This window comes from Gobio gobio (assembly GCF_949357685.1).
Source record: "Gobio gobio genome assembly, chromosome: 7".
NCBI lineage: Eukaryota > Metazoa > Chordata > Actinopteri > Cypriniformes > Gobionidae > Gobio > Gobio gobio.
Genome location: NC_137103.1, coordinates 21,214,133 through 21,238,635, shown reverse-complemented (window position 1 = coordinate 21,238,635; position 24,503 = coordinate 21,214,133). Strand labels below are relative to the sequence as shown.

Genomic DNA, 24,503 nt, shown 5'->3' with positions numbered 1-24,503 from the left:
TAGAGAAGCGATGGATTGTTGGTCTGATTGGTTGAAGGACTATCCAATTGCGAACAGAGTCATTTGAATGCCCGTTGATCACGCCTCTTGTGCAGTAGAAAATACAGAGCAGACTCCCCAGACCAATGTTCAATCTTAAAAGATTGAGCCTGGTCTGGTGATAGCCAGACAACGGCCTTCCTAGAAAAAAGTAAACTGGAGAAACATCTTTTTCTGTACTTATGCTACTTTTTGACAGCCTGTTTCATTCTAAAGGTTAGAGGAAAAAGTGGAAAAAGGTCATTAAACACTCAGTTATGACAGGTGTTTTTATATATATATATATATATATATATATATATATATATATATATATATATAAAACAATATTATATGTTTTTTACATTTATAATTTAAAAGTTTTCATTTTCATTCATTTTTCAGTTGAGATGACCTGTCAAAGTATGCTTTTTTGTTTTTTTTTGTCTATAGTTTAGGTGTATGTAAACAAAAACATAAGTGTGCCAAAAATGTATGATATGACCCATATGTCATTTTAAGAGTACAAACAATTTTGTTTTGTTTCTATTAGCGGAAGGTCCCAGAGTTTAACTCCATGTTTAGTAATCTTCCACACCACCCCCGTTATACCTTACGCCTTGAATCCACTGACCCTGTGCCTGCGTTCATTGACCGGCGTTGGCGGGGCTACGCTGACCAGAGGAGGCAGGCCCTGCAGCAACTGACAGGGTAAAATTCTCTCTGAAAACCATATGAAGACAATGGTACTTTATATATATTATAGTAAATGGGTGAAACACACAAAAACATGCCCAGGACATTTAATCTCAAAATCAAAAGAAAAAATATATATATATATTGGTTGAAGAAAACTCTTTTTTGCATTGTGACATTTTGCTTTTTTGTTGTTGCAAATTTCCCTCACAAAGTCTCCACCAAATGATTTGGCTGTTTATTTATTTATTTATTTGAGTTACAGTATTTAGTCTTTGTTGTTTGTGGATTCTTTTTTTGGTTGATATTTTAATCTTTTTTCGTAATTGTTTTTTGCACTTCTCGCAATTTATAGTGTTCAAACGTTTGGGGTCAAGATTTTTTTTATTTTGTTTGAAAGGTCAAAAATACAGTAAAACGGTAATATTGGGAAATATTACAATATAAAATATATAGGCCTATTTTAAAATGTAAATAGTGGCTTGAGCCATTACTCACATGACTCCAATCTTTATAAATGTCTTTACTGTCTCTTTTGATCAATTGAATGCTGAATTTCTGCTGAAAGACCTATTATGCTTTTTAATTTTTTTTTACATAGTGTGTAATCTTGCTGTTTGAGCATGAAAAAGATCTGCAAAGTATCAAAGCACAAAGTCACTCCAAGGGAGTGTAACAAATTTAAAGAGCTTGAGGCGAGTTGTAGTGAGAACGCAAGTGCAGTTTTACTAAACAAGATATGTGAACAATCCATGAACCAAAAACAAAAGACTTGGCAAAGCTAAACATGAATTGACGTATGAACTAGACATGACCAAACCAACTCACCACAATGGGTTACACAAACAAAGCTAGACCAAGGACCCATGAAAGAAGAGGGCTATATACACACACACGACTAATGAGCAGACAAGGGGCACCTGTGCACAATCAAGACAATGAACCAATCAGAGAACATGACACATGACCAGAATAAACCAATGAGAAGACTAGGGGCGCACAAGACATGGCAAGACGACATGAAAAGTGACTTATGCTGCCTTCACGTGCTATCGGAAATTTGATAATTCCGACTTCTGAAGTCGTGATTACGAGCTCATTGCATTCAAGTTTCAGAATGTGGGGGAGTTCATGTGCAATTTTTACCTCGGAAACTCGTATTTACGATAATTCCGATAGCACGTGAAGGCAGCATAAGTATGACAGACATGAACCAAAGTTTACATTGACTCAAATCGGAGGTGTGGTGGCATTTTGACTTTCCGAAGACTAATAATCACCACAGTGAGAGGCTCCTGTCAGCTCCGTCTGCATGTGAATAGATAATAGGCCAAACCACTCTGACCGGCAGATTTGCAGCCCCACTGGCGGCGTCGAAGGCGTTTGCCACAGGCTCTTCCTCATCAAGAAAAAGACACCAGCGCGAGGATGTATTCCACAGACTGAAAGAGAACTCTATGCTGTTGCAGAGCCAGGTGTTGTATTTATTTTACTATCTCTTTCTCTAAAAGTGTACATGGAATTTTTCAATAATTATGGCATATTTATCTAAATATGTTCTGTTTTTCAAGTGTAATGATACAAATTATAATTAAAATCTTGCCTTTATAACAATGTGAAACCCCTGTCACTGTTGTACTTAAATTGTACCTAGTCTTTTTATTTCTGCTATTCCTCAGTGCAGGATAAGGGTGAAGAAGCTGAAACAACCCCCTCCCAAGAAAACACCATTGGTAGATCTTCTTGAAGGGACTTTTCCATTGAGTTATTATAAAATATATATTAAAATTTTACAAAGAAATATGCAGAATTTTGTCTGAGAAATAAAAAGGACACTTTCATTTTATAATTTTTCTTAAATCTCATTTTGTAAAAAAAAAATTGTGAGAAAATCGTATCGTGAAATTAGTATTGTGAATCGTATTGCATCGTGAGGTGAGAACCCAAGTGCAGTTTTAATAAACAAGATGCATGAGCAATCCATCAACCAAAAACAAAATAAACAAATGACTTGGCAAAGCTAAAGTGGTCTTGAGTGTTCTTTTCTATAATTATATTATATACAACGGTGTATACATATAAGTGTTCCGAAACACACTCGAAGTGGTTGACCAATCACAACATACTGATCAAGCTTACCAATCAGAAAAATAATGTTTTTTGTTTTTTTGTTGAAAAATCAAGCAAGAAAACATGTTCTAATAGACTTTAAAAAAATGGGCATAATAGGTTCCCTTTAATTTCTTTAGAAAAAAAAAAAAAAAACTTACTGACCCCAAACTTTTGAATGGCGGTGAATGCTGAAATTGCAAATGAATGAATAATTTTTATATTTTTGTGTCTGTGTAAGGGTTGTGTCTGGGGTTCATATCGATAGACTGAACCCTGCTGATGTGACTGGAGTGGACCGCTGGAAGTTTTTCAAACGGTAAGACACATTTACAGAAAAATGAGTGTGAGTGACACCAGTTTTAACAGTTTGATTTAGATAGAATTCTTTGAACAGTTAAAGCATATAAAAATGATTTTCTCTTTATCCCTTTTTTCCTCCCATTGTCTTTCTCTCAGTCCTCTTATTCCTTTTGCTCAGCAGTTTCCTCCTGATGTTGTATTTGCTTTGACAAAGTAAGTCATTTCAGCCTTGATCTGTTAATAGATGTATCAAATACTTGACTTTCTTCTGAGTCTGCACTATTTTTCTCACAGATCTGACCTGCTTTCTGCTCCTAATGGAGATGATAAACGCCCCCCCACTCCGTTCCAGCGGAGCGTGGGAGTTCAGACTGACTATCGGGAGAGTGAGACACAGACAGACCCCTTCACTCCAGACCATGTGGTTCGTCCCGGGACAGCCTTCCCTGAGCTGCTCACACTGGCCACACTCAAATGGGGTAAACCACATAAATATAATATAATCGCATTTATTTTATGCATTATACTGACTCTCACTAGCTCCTATTCAGGTTGACCGAGGTGTCGACTATAGGCCCATTAACACCAAATATAACTATAACTATAAAGTTTTAAAATGAAGTCCACAGCACAACTATAATAAAAACACAGAATAACATTTTCCAGCTGATGAACGATAAAAACACTGCCAGTCAGAATCCACCCAAGTTTAAAGAGCTTGAGCATTTAAAATCTTTTTTTTTGCAGTTTTTATTATAAATAATTTATCTGCGTACATCATTCTTTCTTTTTTTTCTCATGTGCCATATTAACCTTTAATCAAAATATCTTGTTTATTTAACTGGCATGAGGGTGGGACAACCTGTCAATCACATGAGATCACGACAATGATCCAGTTAATTCCTCATAAAGAAAACCATGTCTAGCCCTACATTTTTTCACTTGTCTTTATTGTATGTCACAATAGGGAAGAAAAGACTATCACAACTTCCATTTCATTCCTACTTTAAAGCAGCAGACGACAAAACTAGTGAGCTTTTGATGAACAGAACGTTAGCATCCGTTTGTGTGGATGCTAATATTGTTGTAATGTTAATGTTTTTTGTGAATGGCCCTTATCACTGATTGTTTTCCAGGCCGTGGGCTGCCTGCAGGGCTGGCAGAAGTGGAGATGATCGAGAGGGCAAGAATGAAGAGAGCATGGGAGGCAACTCTACCCCCACTGGACGACCTCTCTCAGCTTGACAAGAGGAGAAGGATGATGGAGGAGATGGAGAGGAAGGAGTGGGCCTTCAGAGAAGAGGAGATAGAGAAGTGAGCTCTACCTGTAGGAATATTTTGCCAAAAAAAGTGAATTGTGCAGTGGTGGGGGCACCCGCAAATTACGGCTGTGCATTTAGGTACAAAAACGGACAGACTCAATATTCAGGTCATTTCAATCTTATTTTCTTTGATCCTATTGAAAAATAAATCAATTGTAGGACACACCTTGTAAAATTACCACGTCACTATTCATAACCCAAAACTGTAGCTACAACCAAGCTACATAAAAAACATGAGCAGCGGTTACAACACGCTTTTCCGATATGATATGTGATGGGAAAAGGAAGTAGAGAAAACTTATGCCACGCATCTTACCCCTACACTATACATTATTTCTTCTGAGAGTGTGTTCCAGGGTTTACAGAATGAACCTGCGAATTGAAAAGTGTTACTTGCAGGCTAATGAATGGCTTCTCTCCTGCGTCAATGCAAGTTTTTAAAAGTCCTTTTTATAGAATTTTGCATCCCTGCTGTTCTAACAAAAAACTGCAAATTATAGGCCAAGTGAATAGGCAAACACACTTCATGAACTCACAGGCGCGACATGCATGAGACTAACACAGCTGTCAATCAAACTCCTCACTGTAAAAAAACAAATTTGATTTATTTTAGTATTTGAGATGTTATAATAATTTTGTAATTACGTTAAAATAATTTAAACAACTGTTATTTACTCATCATAATGGCTACGCCCCTGTATTATGCATAAGAGTTCCATATACATTTTTGGGGTAAACTTAATCCTTTAACAACAGTATAAATAAATACTCTCTGTACTTCTGCAATGCACAAACACGTACATGCTGACTTTTGTTTCACGTGTGTTTTATTAGACTGCAGGAGGCACGACTGACCCTGCTGGTGCAGCTCTTGCGTCAGAGGGAGGAGAAGCAGGAGGAGGTCAAGATGGAGCGACTGGACGTGAGCTTTTCCCAGCACCAGCAAGAGAAGGAGGCGCGGCTTAAGAAGATACGCAAAGACTACATCATTTGTGAGGCCACAGTTAGATAAAGGGCCCATTGTTTTTATGTCAGTCCATATGGAATCAGATGTGAAGTGTTGTTGTATTTGCTTTGAGACCATAGTTTATACACTATATTGCCAAAAGTATTGGGACACCCCCTCCAAATAATTGAATTCAGGTGTTCCAATCACTTCCATGGTCATGGGTGTATAAAATCAAGCACCTAGGCATGCAGACTGCTTCTACAAAAATTTGTGAAAGAATGGGTCGCTCTCAGGAGCTCAGTGAATTCAAGCGTGGTACCGTGATAGGTTGCCATCTGTACAATAAGTGAATTTTTTGAAATTTCCTCACTACTAAATATTCCACGGTCAACTGTTAGTGGTATTATAATAAAGTGGAAGCAATTGGGAACAACAGCAACTCAGCCACGAAGTTCTGGCGTAAAATCATAGAGTGGGGTCAGCGCATGCTGAGGCGCACAGTGCGCAGAAGTCGCCAACTCTTGCCGTCAATAGCTACAGACCTCCAAACTTCATGTGGCCTTCAGATAATCTCAAGAACAGTGCGTAGAGAGCTTCATGGAAATGGGTTTCCATTGCCAAGCAGCTGCATCCAAGCCTTACATCACCAAGTGCAATGCAAAGCGACGGATACAGTGGTGTAAAGCACGCCGCCACTGGACTCTAGAGCAGTGGAGACATGTTATCTGGAGTCACGAATCACGCTATCAGATGGACGAGTCTGGGTTTGGCAATTGCCAGGAGAACAGTACTTTTTCAGGGGGTGGGCTTGGCCCCTTAGTTCCAGTGAAAGGAACACTTAATGCTTCAGCATACCAAGACATTTTGGACGATTTCATGCTCCCAACTTTGTGGGAACAGTTTGGAAATGGCCCCTTCCTGTTCCAACACAACTGCGCACCAGTGCACAAAACAAGGTCCATAAAGACATGGATGAGCGAGTTTGGTGTAGAGGAACTTGACTGGCCTGCACAGAGCACTGACCTCAACCCGATAGAACACCTGTGGGATGAATTAGAGCGGAGACTGCGAGCCAGGCCTTCTCGTCCAACATCAGTGCCTGACCTCACAAATGCGCTTCTAGAAGAATGGTCAAAAATTCCCATAAATACACTCCTAAACCTTGTGGAAAGCCTTCCCAGAAGAGTTGATGCTGTTATAGCTGCAAAGGGTGGACCAACTCCATATTAAAAAGGCAGGTGTCCCAAAACTTTTAGCAATATAGTGTATATAACAGGGATGTGATTTTTCCATATTTAATGCATGTATTTTAGAATGTAAATATATAGTCTGATGCGTTGTGTGTTTCAGAATGAGTGTGGCATTGTGTTGATTTATATGCAAGCAGCTCATGATCCAGTGTTTTCAGTCTCAGGCTTGCATTGAAAAATGCAACACACACAAAGTATCTTCCCAAATTTGTAATGAGAATAATGTATAAATCTTTTGTCAACAAAAGAGAAACTTTCAGCTCTCCCAGCATTTGTATGCCAAAATTTAAGCTCTGTAGTTTAACGTTTGAAAGCAAAAAAGACAAAATTATTATTATTATTATGAAATACTAATTTTTTTATTTTACAGTACAATAATATTATTTCAACAGTAATATATTTCTTTACTGTTTTAATTATTATAATTTCAAAAATAAAATAGATTGTGAATAATAATAAGAAGAAGAATTATTATTTTCTAGTCATTTTGAATGGGGATAACTGTGATTGTAGGCTTTTATTCTGTTGTTTTTTTATGAGGCATGATAAAAAGTCATCATTCCCAAAATCACTTATTCAAATCTTTAACTAAATAAAGCATAGCATGTATTGAGAACTGTCAGGACACATTTGTGTTTAAATCAGATTACATGTTTAAATCGGATTACCCTGATTTATGAAATAAGCATTTAAAAACGTATTTAAAGACAGCATTTTATCTAACATCTTCATGTTTCTCACAGCAATACGGAAGCTTCTGGCAAAGCGGAGGAATGTGGAGGGAAAGCTGGAGAGACGTGATATTATAAAGGATTATTCAGATTATGGGTCTCAGACATACGCTCCTCTGTCTCGGATTGGCCAGTTCCCTGAGCGAAATTCCAACCGCAATGTGGTCAAGAGTCACTTTCTCAGCACGTATCAAGGTCTGCTTCTGTTTGCAGATCAGCTTGGTTGTTTTTTGTTTTTTTCTCTGACTATTCAGGACACAGTAACATTTCTTGTTAATTATTATTTCTTCACATGTACTGATATTTTTATTTTCATATAATTCTTTGTAAAATAATTTTTTTTAATTTAAAGATTTTCTTTCTTTCTTAATTCTTTCTTTTTTATTTAATATTATGTTTAATATAATAACATTTTGGATTTGGAAGCTTGTTTCACAACAGAATTAAAAATAAAAAAGGTAATTGCAACTTTTTATCTCGTAATTCTGACTTTTTTCCTCAGAATTGCGTGATATAAACTCACAATTGTGAGAATAAAAGTCAGAATTGCAATATATAGTTTAATTTTGTTTATATCTCGCAATTCTGACTTTATAACTCGCAATTGCAAGTTGATATTTCGAGATGTAAACTTACAATTGTGATAAAAATGCTACATTTTAAGAGAGATACAAGTTGCAATTATCTTTTCAATTGTTTTATTATGTGCTTCCATACATGATGGATGAAGAAACAGGATTAAAAAATCTTTCCAGTTCAAAATATTATACACTCACCTAAAGGATTATTAGGAACACCTGTTCAATTTCTCATTAATGCAATTATCTAATCAACCAATCACATGGCAGTTGCTTCAATGCATTTAGGGGTGTGGTCCTGGTCAAGACAATCTCCTGAACTCCAAACTGAATGTCAGAATGGGAAAGAAAGGTGATTTAAGCAATTTTGAGCGTGGCATGGTTGTTGGTGCCAGACGGGCCGGTCTGAGTATCTCACAATCTGCTCAGTTACTGGGATTTTCACGCACAACCATTTCTAGGGATTACAAAGAATGGTGTGAAAAGGGAAAAACATCCAGTATGCGGCAGTCCTATGGGCGAAAATGCCTTGTTGATGCTAGAGGTCAGAGAAGAATGGGCCGACTGATTCAAGCTGACAGAAGAGCAACTTTGACTGGTGAAATAACCACTCGTTACAACCGAGGTATGCAGCAAAGCATTTGTGAAGCCACAATATGCACAACCTTGAGGCGGATGGGCTAAAACAGCAGAAGACCCCACCGGGTACCACTCATCTCCACTACAAATAGGAAAAAGAGCCTACAATTTGCTCAAGCTCACCAATATTGGACAGTTGAAGACTGGAAAAATGTTGCCTGGTCTGATGAGTCTCGATTTCTGTTGAGACATTCAGATGGTAGAGTCAGAATTTGGCATAAACAGAATGAGAACATGGATCCATCATGCCTTGTTACCACTGTGCAGGCTGGTGGTGGTGGTGTAATGGTGTGGGGGATGTTTTCTTGGCACACTTTAGGCCCCTTAGTGCCAATTGGGCATCGCTTAAATGCCACGGCCTACCTGAGCATTGTTTCTGACCATGTCCATCCCTTTATGACCACCATGTACCATTCCTCTGATGGCTACTTCCAGCAGGATAATGCACCATGTCACAAAGCTCGAATCATTTCAAATTGGTTTCTTGAACATGACAATGAGTTCACTGTACTAAAATGGCCCCCACAGTCACCAGATCTCAACCCAATAATAGAGCATCTTTGGGATGTGGTGGAACGGGAGCTTCAAGCCCTGGATGTGCATCCCAGAAATCTCCATCAACTGCAAGATGCTATCCTATCAATATGGGCCAACATTTCTAAAGAATGCTTTCAGCACCTTGTTGAATCAAAAGGCAGTTCTGAAGGCGTAAGTCAAACACAGTATTAGTTTGGTGTTCCTAATAATCCTTTAGGTGAGTGTAAAGACTTAGGGTTGGATCTTTTCACACACATTACACTAGCTAACACACCACTGACTTCTTTTTTTATTGTTAAAAATAAGTTGTAAAGGCCTGCAGTATCATCTCTGTGTTTCTTAGGTCTGTTAGAACTGGAGGCAGGTCTTTCTCCATCTGTCATGGAGCCTCAAATTAAAGTGCCAAGACCCAAAGTGACTAAAGGCTTCATCACACGCTCAGCCCGCAGAGAACTAGAGCTCATGAAGACTCATCAGGTAATGAGATGCTGGGTGCTTTTCACACATACTCACACTGTGGGAAGAGATACATGAAGTGACAGATATCACCCTGAGCTGTCCTTTCCCACTAGGCTCTGAAAGAGGAAAAGGTCTGCAGGGTGGAAAAGAAGCCTCTGCGGTTCCTCTTTAAGACGGAAAAACCTGCTCCGCGACCCCTAACCCCTGTTGTGGATGAGCCCCCTGAGGTACATCCCACATTCATGCTGTAGACAATTCAGGGCTTCCTTCTGACGTGCAGTTTGCAAGTCAAAACGTGTCTGAATGCATGCACTTTGGGTAGCTTTAGGTATAAGCATACCTACGTGCTTGTCTAAACTCACTTACATTTTCAAAGAAATAATCATACTTAAGTGTACCTAAAAACAGTGCAATTTCATGGTTTTCATAATAATGTCAAATTAAAAGTTTGTGTATTTTAAGTCATATTTTAATATTCTTTTGTTGTGCTTTAAAGAAATACACTTATTTTGGCATACTAAAGCACATTCTAAAGTAATATAATTTTAACTGTAGTTTGATATATTTTAAATTTACTCAATTGCAACTTCATTAATGTGTAGTTACAAATATAGTTATATGGAATACAAGTTTTAGTCATTCTACCATAAATGCTCGGCAGTATATTTTTGCCATTTTTTACCATATTTCAAAGACAATAAAAGTATTCATGAAATTACATATAATGATGTACGTAAGAGCTTAAAGTGTCAAAAAGCACTCTAATTGCATTTAATATAAATTTTAACTATAATACTTCATAATTTAATTGCAATTAACATGCAGGTTTCCCTTTACATTCAGTTTGCACAAAGGGTAAATTCTTTCAAAGTATATTGTTTCTGAATAAAAAGTATTTTTCACAATGTTGTCAAAGGTCTTAAAAGAACCAAAGTGACCTGCAGATACCATAGGAAACACACACTGCCATTCAAAAGTTGTTGTTGTTTTGTTTTTGTTTTTGAAGGAAATTAATACAGCAAGGACACATTAAATCGATCATAAGTGACAGTAAAGAATGATTTCTGAAGGATCATGTGATTCTGAAGATTGGAGTAATACAAATTTTAGCTCTGCATCACAGGAATAAATTACATTTTAAAATATATTCAAATAGAAAAAAGCTTATTTAAATTTCAATAATATTGCACAATATTACAGTTTTTACTATATTTTTGAATAACTAAATAATAAATGTAGCGTTGGTGAGCATAAGAGACTCCTTTCAAAAATCTTACTGGACCAAAACGTTTGAACGGTGGTGTATATGTGTGGACATTTACTCTCTTTGTATCATGCATTATGTCATTCTTTTATATCTCATTTATCATTCTGAGATATCAATATATCTATAACAGGGAGATGAGGAAAGGGAGCTGGCTATCATCTTTCTGCAGAAAGTATTTCGAGGAAGATCCACCCAGAATCAGGTAAAGCTTGGTGGAGCATGTTTTAACTGATGTCTTGTGTAGTTGTTGATCCGAATGGATAAAAACGTTTGATGGTTGTCAGATGTTCGAGGGAAAAGAGAAACGTTTGGAACTGATCCAAGAACTGCGTACCACCCACGCACTGCAGAAGGAGGAACAGGACAAGAAGGAGGCAGAAAAACAGGTCACACTCGCCCTGCAGAAGCAGAGAGTCACGCAGTCTGACAGAGTAAGACCGGAGATAAAAATGCTTCAGATATGACAATAAGCACCTGCTGTGCCTTTTGAACTTTGACAGATAAAACTGCATACTTCTCTCAGTAACATATACCACTGATATTTTCAGGCTTTCATGGCTTCTCGTGGGTCATGTCATGAAGTGTCAGATTTTTTGTAATATAAACAATGTTCATATATTTTTACAGTAATTTTCAGAACTCAAAATTCCTCCCTCTGCCCCAGCAGTGAAAATTATTAAAAGTACTGTAAGTTATTTTTAACAAAGTCACTGATCATTACAGTCTGATCTTAACCATTTGTGGAGAATATTTTGATATAAATTGATTGATAAGTCATGAAAAAGTGCAGCATAGCATACATTTAAGTCTATTTTTTTTTTTTTTTTTATAATCGCAGGACAAAAAAAATCTATTCAAAATATGTTTGAGCCCTTTAAATAATTGAGTGTTTGTGGTCTAAATAAATACAATCATTTGAACAAAACAATGATGCAAGAATTAACTATAATAAGCTATAATAACTAAATTATGAAATAGATTCTTCTTATTCCTTCTCCCACTGTCTTTCGCTCAGGTGTCTCAGATTGAGTCCTGTATAGCTGGCCTGTCTGGGGGAGTGATCGTGGACATGCTGGACTTTTTGTCTAAAGAGTTGGTCCGGCTGCAGGAGGAAAGGCGAATCCATGCCTTCACGCTATTGGCTGAGAGAGATCGGCGTATTCGTGAGGCGGAGGAGAGTGGAAGGCGGCAGATAGAGGAAAGGAGACGCAGAGAGGAGGATGAGATATTTAAACAGGTCACTAGAACATTATTTGTTCACTTATTTCTGCCCAACAAAACCCCTTGGACATGGCGTTTTCTATTTTAAACAAATGCTGTTCTTTTGAACTTTCTATTCATCAAAGAAACCTTAAAAAGTACAACATTGAAAATTATACTAAATGTTTCGCAACAAATTATCATATTAGAATGGTATCTGAGTAATGATGCTGAAAAGTCGGCTTTGTCATCCCCGAAAATACTAGTTTTACAAGCTTAAAGTTTGAAGATTTTGAAGGCAATACAGATGACAGATGACTGACAGACAGACAGACAGACAGACAGACAGACAGACAGACAGACAGACAGACAGACAGATAGATAGATAGATAGATAGATAGATAGATAGATAGATAGATAGATAGATAGATAGATAGATAGATAGATAGATAGATAGATAGATAGATAGATAGATAGATAGATAGATAGATAGATAGATAGATAGATAGATAGATAGATAGATAGATAGATAGATAGATAGATAGATAGATGACTTGCCACATTGCTAGCCTGTTTCTATATGAATTAACACATTGCTAACATGATATAGCATGTTGTTAGCATTATTTAGCACATTGCTAGCTTTTTTACCATGTTGCTAGATTTAACACATTGCTAGCATGTGTCTAACATGATTTAACACTTCACTAGCATGTTTTAATGTGTTGCTAGCATGTTTTAGCATAATTGTTAGCATTTTTAGCATTATTTAGCACATTGCTAGGATGTTTTGACATGCCAGTTGCCTGTTTCTAGCATTAATTCACAATGTTAAAATTATGTAGCATGTTTCTAACATCAATTAGCATATTGGTGGCATGTTTTAGCATGTTTTCTAGCATGAATTAACAAACTGCTAACATGTTGCTAGTGTGAATAACGTTGTTTGCATTTTCAAGCATGATTTAGCACATTACTTGGATGTTTCTAACATTAATTAACATTGCTAACATGTTTAAATTTTTTTTATATATATATTATTGTTTTCACTAGTGTCCCAATGCAATCAAACTTCAACTTATATATTTTTAATGTGTGTCCTAGTCAAATTGTACTGCAACCAGCAGCTTTGCAATCTTCTTCTGTCAGCGGGTTCTTGTCTATCTGTATATATTTTTGAATCAGGTGGTCAAGGTGCACCAGAACACAGTAGACATGTACCTGGAGGATGTCATCCTGGGCTCCATTAACCAGACAGCTGATGCCCAGGCCAGAGAAGAGATACACCGTAAAGCTGAGGAGCTGAACAACGTCACCTATGCCATGGAGGAGACGTACGTTTCTAGTCTTGAATGCTATGCCATTAAATTAAACCAGTTTGAAGATCTCACAAGTAAATTGTTTAGTGATGTCTATGAACCACAAACTCTTGTAATCATGCTGGTATTTTCAGCAGGGTAAAGATCTTTCAAAACTGCCAAAACAACAAAACACTTCACACTGAACCTTCCCGAAGAAAGGGGATAAAAAAATGCACTCTTTTCAATATATTGAAAAGATTCTGTCATACTGTCATTCGAAGGATAAAAGAGATGTCTGTCACTGACAGTTGCATACGTCAGAGGTTTTAATTCGATTCATGATCATTAGTGAGATGCCAAGGATAGATGAATCACATGAGAATATACGTAAAAGTGTTGACTTGTATATTTTCTATTATTTTATACATTCATTCTGTATTTGAGCATTTACTAAAGATGGACCATATGAACTAGAGACCTTGACAGAAACAATCCAAAACAATTATGCATGTAAGGTGTACATATGACTCACTTCCACTTTCAGAAGGTCCTAAAAATAAAATATACAAAGCCATGCTTTGATTTGTCTACAGGGTGACTTCCACCCATTGTGCTCTGCCTGTTAAAAAACTCAAAAATGTTCTTATCCTTCAAGGCAAAATGCAGTTACAGCCTAAGAAATATGAAACATGCATGAAAAAACATCTACTGTATGTCCACACATTCCTAATAATATTCAATAAATAATAAATTATGGATGTCAGATATGACAGCACAGCTGAGGGAAGTCACTAGAATCAGATACTGTATACTTGCAGACATAAAGAAACTAGTTGTATGACCATGTTTCGGAGATCATTGTTATGTTTCCTTTGGTGAGGCTACCAGCATTGATGGTTTTAGAGCATTTTCTTGTTCACAAACAGAATGAATCTGCTCTAATCGGCCTGTGTTGTGTCTTTCTTGGTCTGTGTGTACGTGCAGGAGGAACAGTCAGCAGTCAGAGGAGATTGTGGCAGAACTCGTCTACAGATTCCTCATTCCTGAGGTCCAGAAGATTGATGTCAGAGAAAGAGGTGGGTTATTCAATCAGGCAGATAATCAGTCAAATACCAAACTATTACAGGGCAAGCCAAATTAGTCCTCAATGTCATCTTCAAGCCATTTAAACGAAGTAGGAAAATTATTTAAGGAACAGAATGTACCATAAAAAGTCAACTCATGCTATACTGTATGTTCCAATCTTGTTACGAGAAATTTTAAGGGTGTCACACTTTATATTATATGTATATATGTGTGTGTGTGTGTGTGTGTGTGTGTGTGTGTGTGTGTGTGTGTGTGTGTGTGTGTGTGTGTGTGTGTGTGTGTGTGTGTGTGTGTGTGTGTGTGTGTGTGTGTGTGTGTGTGTGTGTGTGTGTGTGTGTGTGTGTGTGTGTGTGTGTGTGTGTGTGTGTGCATGCGTGTGTGATCTATAAATTTGTATATGTATAATGTATAACCTTTTTAAAATGGTTAAATATAACGTGATTCAATTAATTAAAAAGTGATCTTGGGTTTAAGTCTGTAATCTGGATTTGAAACATTATAAACTGTAAAGTACTTCATCTTGAAGTCGAGTGACATGAGGATATACAGGTGCTGGTCATATAATTAGAATATCATCAAAAAGTTGATTTATTTCACTTATTCCATTCAAAAAGTGAAACTTGTATATTGTATTCATTCATTACACACATATATTTCAAATGTTTATTTCTTTTAATTTTGATGATTATAACTGACAACTAAGGAAAATCCCAAATTCAGTATCTCAGAAAATTAGAATATTGTGAAAAGGTTCAATATTGAAGACACCTGGTGCCAAACTCTAATCAGCTAATTAACTCAAAACACCTGCAAAGGCCTTTAAATGGTCTCTCAGTCTTGTTCTGTAGGCGACACAATCATGGGGAAGACTGCTGACTTGACAGTTGTCCAAAAGATGACCATTGACACCTTGCACAAGGAGGGCAAGACACAACAGGTCATTGCAAAAGAGGCTGGCTGTTCACAGAGCTCTGTGTCCAAGCACATTAACAGAGAGGCGAAGGGAAGGAAAACATGTGGTAGAAAAAAGTGTACAAGCAATAGGGATAACCGCACACTGGAGAGGATTGTGAAACAAAACCCATTAAAAAATGTGGGGGAGATTCACAGAGTGGACTGCAGCTGGAGTCAGTGCTTCAAGAACCACTACGCACAGACTTATGCAAGACATGGGTTTCAGCTGTCGCATTCCTTGTGTCTAGCCACTCTTGAACAACAAGAAGCGTCTCGCCTGGGCTAAAGACAAAAAGGACTGGACTGCTGTTGAGTGGTCCAAAGTTATGTTCTCTGATGAAAGTACATTTTGCATTTCCTTTGGTCTGGAGGAAGAGAGGAGAGGCACACAATCCGCGTTGCTTGAGGTCAAGTGTAAAGTTTCCACAGTCAGTGATGGTTTGGGGTGCCATGTCATCTGCTGGTGTTAGTCCACTGTGTTTTCTGAGGTCCAAGGTCAACGCAGCCGTATGCCAGGAAGTTTTAGAGCGCTTAATGCTTCCTGCTGCTGACCAACTTTATGGAGATGTAGATTTCATTGATGCACATGGGGAGCGAAGGCTGGCCCGTGTGGTCCGATCAAACAGATGAGCTACTGTAGCTGAAATTGCTCAAGAAGTTAATGCTGGTTCTGACAGAAATGTGTCAGAATACACAGTGCATCGCAGTTTGTTGTGTATGGGGCTGGATAGCCACACACCAGTCAGGGTGCCCATGCCGACCCCTGTCCACCGCCGAAATCTCCAACAGTGAGCATGTGAGCATCAGAACTGGACCACGGAGCAATGGAAGAAGGTGGTCTGGTCTGATGAATCATGTTTTCTTTTACATCACATGGATGGCCAGGTGCATGTGTGTCGCTTACCTGGGGAACACATGGCACCAGGATGCACTATGGGAAGAAGGCAAGCCGGCGGAGGCAGTGTGATGCTTTGGCCAATGTTCTGCTGGGAAACCTTGGGTCCTGCCATCCATGTGGATGTTACTTTGACATGCCATTTACCTAAGCATTGCTGCAGACCATGTGCACCCTTTCATGGAAACGGTATTCCCTGGTGGCTGTGGCCTCTTTCGGCAGGATAATGCGCCCTGCCACAAAGCAAAAATGGTTCAGGAATGTTTTGAGGAGCACAATAACAAGTTTGGCCTCCAAATTCCTCAGATCTCAATCCGATCGAGCATCTGTGGGATGTGCTGAACAAATAAGTCCGATCCATGGAGGCCCCACCTTGCAACTTACAAGACTTAAAGGATCTGCTGCTAACACATTTGTGCCAGATACCACAGAACACCTTCAGGGGTCTAGTGGAGTCCATGCCTCGATGGGTCAGGGCTGTTTTGGCAGCAAAAGGGGGACTTGGCATTAAAGCCCGAAGTCATTGTCAATTTCTGAGGTTACAGGCCGCACAAAATATACATATTCAAAAATGAACACTGCTTCTCAGGCTAGTTCTACATAGCATTTCAGTTTTTTGACATTAATTCAACCTCCTGATGTAGTGCACTCCATTAATGTCTTAAAAGATTTGACAAGCCTCAGGACAATCTTTTTCTTGCTTTTCATGCATAAATTGTCACCTGACCAGTATTTGTTAAGCTTGACTTTTTAATGACCTGTGAGCTTGACATGTGAACAGTTGTGTGTGTGTATCCCAGTGGGAGTCATGCGGTCTGTGTTATAGATTCAATGAATTATCCGTGCCATTTCCCATGGTTCGTTTTTTTTTTATTTGCCACTTCTATTCCCCCATTGTTTGCTTCTGTACAGAACAGACCCTGTTTATTCAAGTTCAATGACCACATGACTTTATACAGAGAATGAAAGAATAAATGATTCTACATACAGCAGTTTCGTACATACAAAATAACATTTAAATTACTATTTGTTGGCATAAATGGATAGCTCACCAAAAATGAACTTCCTCTCATTAATTTGCTTATGGTCATTGATCATGCCCTTCAATTCCATATGAAAAGCTGAAGAATGTTGTACAACCCTTTTCATACAGTATATGTGGGTTTTGATCATGTCTGTCAGCCATAAACAACAAAAAAGCAACACAAATGATCAGAAAGGAATGTGAAAGTGTTCTAAATAATTAATGGTGCTGTTTTAAAGGGATAGTTCACCCAAAAATGAAAATTATCCCATAATTTACTCACCCCCAAGTCATCCTAGGTGTATATGACATTCTTCTTTCAGAGAGTTATTATTACAAAAGTCCAGGCTAATCCAAGTATTAGAATTTGATTCATAGTTGCTCTGTTTTTGAAGTCCATAAAAAGTGCATCTTTCCATCAAATAACTGCTCCACGCGGCTCTGGGGTGTTAATAAAGGCCTTCTGAAGCGAATCAACACGTTTGTGTAAGAAAAATATTCATATTTAAAACTTTATCACGTAAACTTTCGACGACCGCCTTCCATGGAAAAGTGTTGAATGTTAAAAGTGAATTTGAAATTTGAAATTGAACAGGGAAGGCGGTCGGTCGAAAGTTTACTTGATAAAGTTTTAAATATGGATAATTTTCTTACACAAACGCGTCGATTCGCTTCAGAAGGCCTTTATTAACACCCTGGAGCCGCGTGGAGCAGTTATTTGATGGGCATTTTTGATGGGCATACATTTTTCTAGATTTTATCACTGTCTAACATATGATCTATCAGTGGTATTTGATTTAGAACCTATTGGACATCAAGTGGCGACCCAACACAGTATGAAAATAAACAAAATGCCACTAAATTCAACTGAAATTAATTTAGATTCATAATATTAATATAATAGTAAGTGTAATAATTATTATTTACACAGTTTAAAATACTATCAAATTTCTACAACCAGTAAATCTTCACCAAAAAATATTCTTCGTTGCAAGTGAACCCACATATAATTTATTTTCTTTAACCTTTGTTCTTGGTTTGAGGATCAGGGCATGTTACACAACCTGTCCATGTTGGCTTCTGTGTAACTTGGCTGCTTTTACCAAGTACTGATGAATTTGTGCCAAAACACCATGCCTGTTATATTTTACCCTAATATAGCCATAAAAGTATCTGGGCATCAGAAACAGTGGGTGCGTCTCAATCAGCTCCCTATAGCTCCCGAACTTGTGAATCAGTATTTATCGTGTATGTGAATCCGGGCACTGGTAAGGACCCTGGTTCACTACACATTGGGACAGTGATACTGAATTTCTAGCGACATGACTCTTTGCTTGTTATGATACGGAATATCCGTGGAAGTGTTACTAGTATCTCTTTTCACAGATAGTTTGTTCCTGCATTGATTCTATATAAAAATGCCGATACAATGTAAAGTATTTGCTCTGGCTCTTGTTTTAAAGTATTTTGTTCCATTATTATACTGCTTGTTGTCATTTGTTGACGTTGTACAGTAACAAGCAGAATGTGGCGGTTGGTCTGTGTTGTATTTTTCCTGCCCTTCCTCCACTGTGATTGGACGGCTGGGTGAAAAGTGACAGTGATGAGCGCTGCACTTTACTCGAAGTTGAACATTCTTCAACTCTCGGCGACCAGTTAAAAACGCTGAATGCTCAGTGCTTGACCCTGAAATACTCGTTCAGTGCCTTGTTACTCATGCGTTCTAAAAACGCGGTGCGCCCATTCAAAACAATTGAATACGCCAGCCAGCTGCGTGAAAAAACACTTTGGTGGACACGCGGCCTAAGAGCTGTGCGTGTAAACCTCACTCCCCTGTCCTCAAGAGGTGCGCTAGTGACTGACGCTAGAGGCTGTGGTCTTTAGCGTTCTTGTTTGCGCGCCTGACTCCCACGCTGGAGACCCCTGATCCAAATCCCGCTCGGAGCAGGTCAAGTAGGACTGGTTACACGTTTTATGTTTTTGCATTTCAGAAATGTGATGTAATATCCGGTAAGGGAGCATAGTGAGCATCAGTGCTCCCTGGTTTTTGTGATCCATTTTGTGATATTTCAGGGAGTGAACGTTTCAGTGTACTGGAAGGATTTGAGATCAGTGCCCCGACTACTGAACTTGGGATCAGATTGAGACGCACCCTGTAATTTGCCCCACACATGCCCCGAGGACCATACACAGTATGAATAAAGACCAGGGGTCTCATTTATAACCGTTGCGTATGCACAAAACAGGCCCTGAAAGAGGCGTACGCCACTTTCTACGCACAAGTTGTGATTTATAAAAACACACTTGACGGGAAAATTTGCGCACCTGCACACAAACTCTGACCCATGCGTACAAACTCTTTTACTAGAGTGAGATAATGAAGTAAGTACAATTTAAAACTCTATTTTCATTTTGATATACACATTTACATTAATGTTCCAGTTTCATTAATATGCACTGAAATTACATAAAGTCATTACTCAGAATTTAAACAAAAATTATACGAATTTAGATAGACATGTGCGACTTTTGATAATTTTTCCTGTGACACGCTGTTTTAATGACAGCAAGGATTAAATATTGGCTAATTCCAATAATTCATCTTTAAACTAAACTGCAGATCTCATGTAATGACAAAATATGTTTTAGCGAGATCGATGATCAGTGATGCACACTTACTTCGATATCACAGACACTGCAGGATTCGGTGGTCGAACAGTCCATTATCCGGATTGAATATGTCCAATGATAATCTTACCGTACAACCACAGCTGCACGGACACGGAGAGTAAAGACATCTTCACAAAATTATGAAAAATACCACTGTATTTGAAGGATACATCTTGAAGAAAAAAATTAAGATTTGCACGTTTCCTTTTTTAAAATACTTAGTCAGTGACGCTCTGAGTCAGATGATTGTATTTACGCTGCAATAAATAAGTAGGCCTATCTGTTTAAATTAAAATAGCCTAAACATCCTATATGTTCACATTATCAGCAAAACTGCATGAATTTGAGTTGAAGGGTTTAAAATTAACAAAATATTTTTAATTAAAATAACATTTGGCCCATGGAAATGAATGAATAAACTTTATTTTTTTTTTAAAAGTATTTTAATACAATTTTGTTTTTATGGATATTTTGATGTATTTATTCTAAAACATAAAAAAAATATTGGATGATTGTCAGCAATGTACTGTGTAAGGCACAAATGGCATTTATAGACCGTATCTAATATTTTTCTATGTCTTGTACCTTTGACAGTGTTAAACATGGTGTCACGTGGATGGGAATATGCATGCAAATGAGGTTATGCATAGTAAAACTAGGCGTTAGCTCTATATATGGTGATTTCAGGGAGGAGACAGGGTGGAGATGCACGTACGCACAATCTTCTGCTGGCTGTGATTTATAAAGGGATATTTCGCAGGTTCTGGCGTACACATGGTTTTATAAATCTGAATTTTTCTGTGCGTACGCAAAATCGTGCTTTTGTGCGTACGTACACTTTTAGGATGAAATCTACACAAAGTTTTATAAATGAGACCCCAGGAGTTGAAGGGTGTGTTCACAATTGTAGTTCGGTTCACTTGGTTTGTTTGGTCTGGACCAACAAAAAAAAAAACATTTAGTCCTGGTCCACTTAGGGTTTACATTGGCATTCTTAACACTAAACTTAAAGATTCAGACTTAAAGGCATAGGGATATATTCACAACCTGATTGGTCAGCTTTTATGACGTATATTTTGCAATCGAACTTACCGAACATCCAAAACAATGCTGTGGGCTGGGCTAAATGCGCTCGTTGCATGTGCGTAGCCTACATATGATGGTATTTTGAGCAGCTAAAATGTGTAAAAGTGTCAAAACAGCAGCAGAAATCCCTTTGTCACACACATAAAAATGAAGATTTGCCGCGAGGAGACGTGGTTGATGCCTGTACTGAACTGTGATGGGCAACATTGCGACTATGAGGGAAAAAAACCACGTATGTCCCGTTTTTTAGCTTGTTAGATGTCTTTGGTCCGTGTTGCATTCATATTTCAGTTGAACCGCACCAGATTTAGTTTGAAAGCAGACAGAGACCCATCTTTTCTTTTCAGGGGTCTCGGTCCGCTTGTTTTGTGTGCAGCAGGCGGGAGCAATCGCACCAGGGTTAATTTTTAATCGAACTAAACATGCCAAGTGTTAACACATCCAGAGATGCAATCAACTGAATAATATTTTACCGAAGAATAGTTTCAAGAGAAGAGAAGTCAGCTTCAACACTCAGCAAGCAGTTGTTATTGTTAATACTCTAACACAGGTCACTACTTCAGGTTGATTGATTTTGATTGGTTAAGACATGTATAAACTCAGAAAATGTCCCCATATGAACATATAGTTTGAGGCATATCTCCATTGATTATCCTGATGGAAACAGAGGTCCTGGGTTTAGGCACAAAATGACCCACCAAGGTCCCTTATCAGCGTTTCTAGGTGCCTTTTTGTCTGAAAGATGGTAATTTCATCTCCCCTGGTTGCCAGTTGTTCACCTCACGAAAGTCAGGACCTGTAACAAAGGATACTCACACACAGATACAAAGCTTCTTCAAGGTTGGAGTTGGTCAAGCTCTAGCTCTGATCAGGAAACTTTCCCAAAACATACGATGTGCTTTCTCTCAGTAAGAGGTTCAAGACTGTATTCGTCATTGTTCTCTAGTGATTTAAGATGAAAAGTAAAGTAAATGCTTTAACTGTGAATTGGTCACGTAGGAGACAGGTCTCAGTGACCCAATGAGAGGGTCAGCTAGAAGAGTAAATATGTTTTAAGATGTGCTTTTATCAAAGACGAGATAGCATGTTCCAGTGAACAAACATGTAATTTTATAACTACTACGTACTATAAATCTCATAAGCTTGAAGTCATTTAAATCGTTTAATATTTAGATGGATAAATATTGATTAGTAACTTGATTACAAACCTATCAAAATGATATATATTGAAGTGGCAGTAGATTCCAGAATCCACCCCTTCAGATGGTAAAATGAGATGGAAGAAAAAATATATTTCAATGTTTTTGCGTTCGCTCGCAAATTCCTCAGGGGAACATAAACTTTTGCGAGAGAACGCATTTCATTTTTTTCCCCTCCCATCTCACATTTTGTCCCTTTAGGGGTTCCGTATATTGGTCCCAAATACCAAGGCTGTGTTCCACTCCAAATATTTATGCCCTTCACTGACACTGTCCCAAATGGCACCCTAAACACAAATGGCAGCCTTCCTATGAGTCTGCACTTGAAATTTGTGAATCATTGTAAGTCCACAAGACCGAAAAGTGCACATGAAGTGTGCCATTTGGGACAGGGCCACTCGCTAACTCGCCTTCGTCTTGTGGACCTGGATGTGCGTCATTGCTTACATTGCACAAGTGCCCACTACGGGCAGAACTCATGCAAAAGGTTTAAATGGAACGCATTAAGCCCTTGATCACTTGGAATTCACTATGGAACTGATTTATTATTTAAACCCCTTTTTAAATTATGTTTTAATTCGTTTTATGCACCAGTCTATATGCATATAAGTTGTTGGATATATATATAAAATATATAAAATACTATGGGTATATGAGCTGCTGGATAAAGATAAAATGACACAAACGGGGAAAAAAATCAATAGGATAAACTTTGACTGTAAACAAGTATTATGCGATTAAATCGCAACATAATATATTATACACTATTATGCAAATAATTCTCAAAACAATTAATATATCATATACGGTGCGATCTGCTGTGATGTCACAATCAAGTTGAATTGTGGGATATAGAGTAGCTTGAAGTACATGGAAGTAGACTCGCTCCCTTTGTCAAAATCGAGGGAACGAGGGCCTATCCAGATAAACTTCCCATCTGACAAAGTGGAACTCACTGCAAAATGGTGGCAGGGATTAGCCCAAGGGGAAGTGGTTAGGGAAGTTAGCGAGTGTATGTCTAAAAAGTGGTAAAAAGTGGTAAAAAGTGGTTTCTTTTATTTTTGCATTTAAAATGTGTTTTTTTCAGGTTCTGTCAGAACAGACATATGAGCCAATCTTTGGTTGTGGCCCAGCAGTTAAAAGCCACTTCAAAAATGTACACTTTGCTCATTCTTTTTTAGTTCGCCAGAGCCAGAGAAGGCATCTGCAAGCAGCTCGCTCAATCATCAGTAGCAGTCCAGGATCTTCTGCGGTCTCCCAGCCCCCATTGCCCTCAGACAGAGCCTCTTCAGCAGTCCTGAATGACATACTCAGCCAAGTAGAGGAGGCTGTTCCCAGAACCATGACCCCTAGAGACCCTGGACCAGCACAAAACAATCTGACCAGTGATCCTACAGCAGACACTCATACCAGGAATGGAAAACACACAGACTAAGCCCAAGGGCAGCACTACAAAACATTAAATTGTCCTAAATGTTTGTATTAGTAGTCATAGTTGACTTGATTTTTTTCCTACTGTACTTGTCAAGTCAGAGAGAACAGCTCGAGTCCAAAGACACAACAATAAAACCAGCATTTAATTTATCAGTGAATTACACTATCTGTAGACTACCCTGTACTCCGCAGTACAGCATATCTTAAAAGCAGGGGCTTTTAGACATTCATTTTCATCTAAATGGGAAAAAATGCAAGTATTTAAAGACCTATGTGACTATGTTAAGCTGATAGTCTGTGTGGCTTTTTCTGACCATAAGTTCCATTAGATCCTGTCTGAGAAATGGGCTGTATCTCCTGAAATGATAGACAGAACAATAATGGAGATTTATTAGGCCAATTATACCGTTACAGGATCTGTAGATCTTATGTTCCTTCTAAAAACCATAAACAGCTTAATTACAAGTTACAAACTCAAACATGTTTACGTGATGAAGGCTCAAATTACTACAATTTTGCCTTCTGTTTGATTATCAAGACCATCCGCATAATCTATTCCAAATAACCAACCCTATGCACCAAACTGAACAGGCAATAACTGCTACATTTTTAAAGCACACAAAATTCACTTTTGAGGTACAGTATACCAGCTAACAATATATGTTCAAAGAAAATTTAGCTAATGTTAATATTATGGAAATTTTATTTACGAATGTTCATTTTTTTAACGTTCCAAAACCGTTATAAGGGAACGTTATCATTTGGCAAACATTAAGGGAATGTTCCTTTTGAATGT

At 38.0% G+C, this 24,503-nt stretch overlaps 1 protein-coding gene across 1 annotated transcript; it reads left to right on the top strand.

Moving 5' to 3' along the window:
- The first annotated feature begins 577 nt into the window (after positions 1 to 577).
- Positions 578 to 23,856, top strand: cfap91 (cilia and flagella associated protein 91). Its single transcript, XM_079821177.1, has 15 exons — positions 578 to 729; positions 3,065 to 3,142; positions 3,283 to 3,339; positions 3,421 to 3,605; positions 4,263 to 4,440; positions 5,283 to 5,440; positions 7,391 to 7,573; positions 9,476 to 9,609; positions 9,705 to 9,818; positions 10,989 to 11,060; positions 11,143 to 11,289; positions 11,874 to 12,095; positions 13,244 to 13,392; positions 14,344 to 14,435; positions 23,455 to 23,856. Exons 1-15 carry the CDS (start codon positions 596 to 598, stop codon positions 23,706 to 23,708), a joined length of 2,157 nt encoding a protein of 718 aa, XP_079677303.1. The 5' UTR covers positions 578 to 595; the 3' UTR covers positions 23,709 to 23,856.
- Positions 23,857 to 24,503: the final 647 nt, after the last annotated feature.

What these genes read in the sequence shown, in the direction of transcription:
- cfap91 (XM_079821177.1), top strand. Translation starts at nt 596, where the DNA reads ATGTTTAGTAATCTTCCACACCACCCCCGTTATACCTTACGCCTTGAA. An exon ending in GTTGTATTTGCTTTGACAAA is followed by an intron (nt 3,340 to 3,420) that starts GTAAGTCATTTC and finishes TTTTTCTCACAG; the next exon opens with ATCTGACCTGCTTTCTGCTC. An exon ending in CTTTCTCAGCACGTATCAAG is followed by an intron (nt 7,574 to 9,475) that starts GTCTGCTTCTGT and finishes TGTGTTTCTTAG; the next exon opens with GTCTGTTAGAACTGGAGGCA.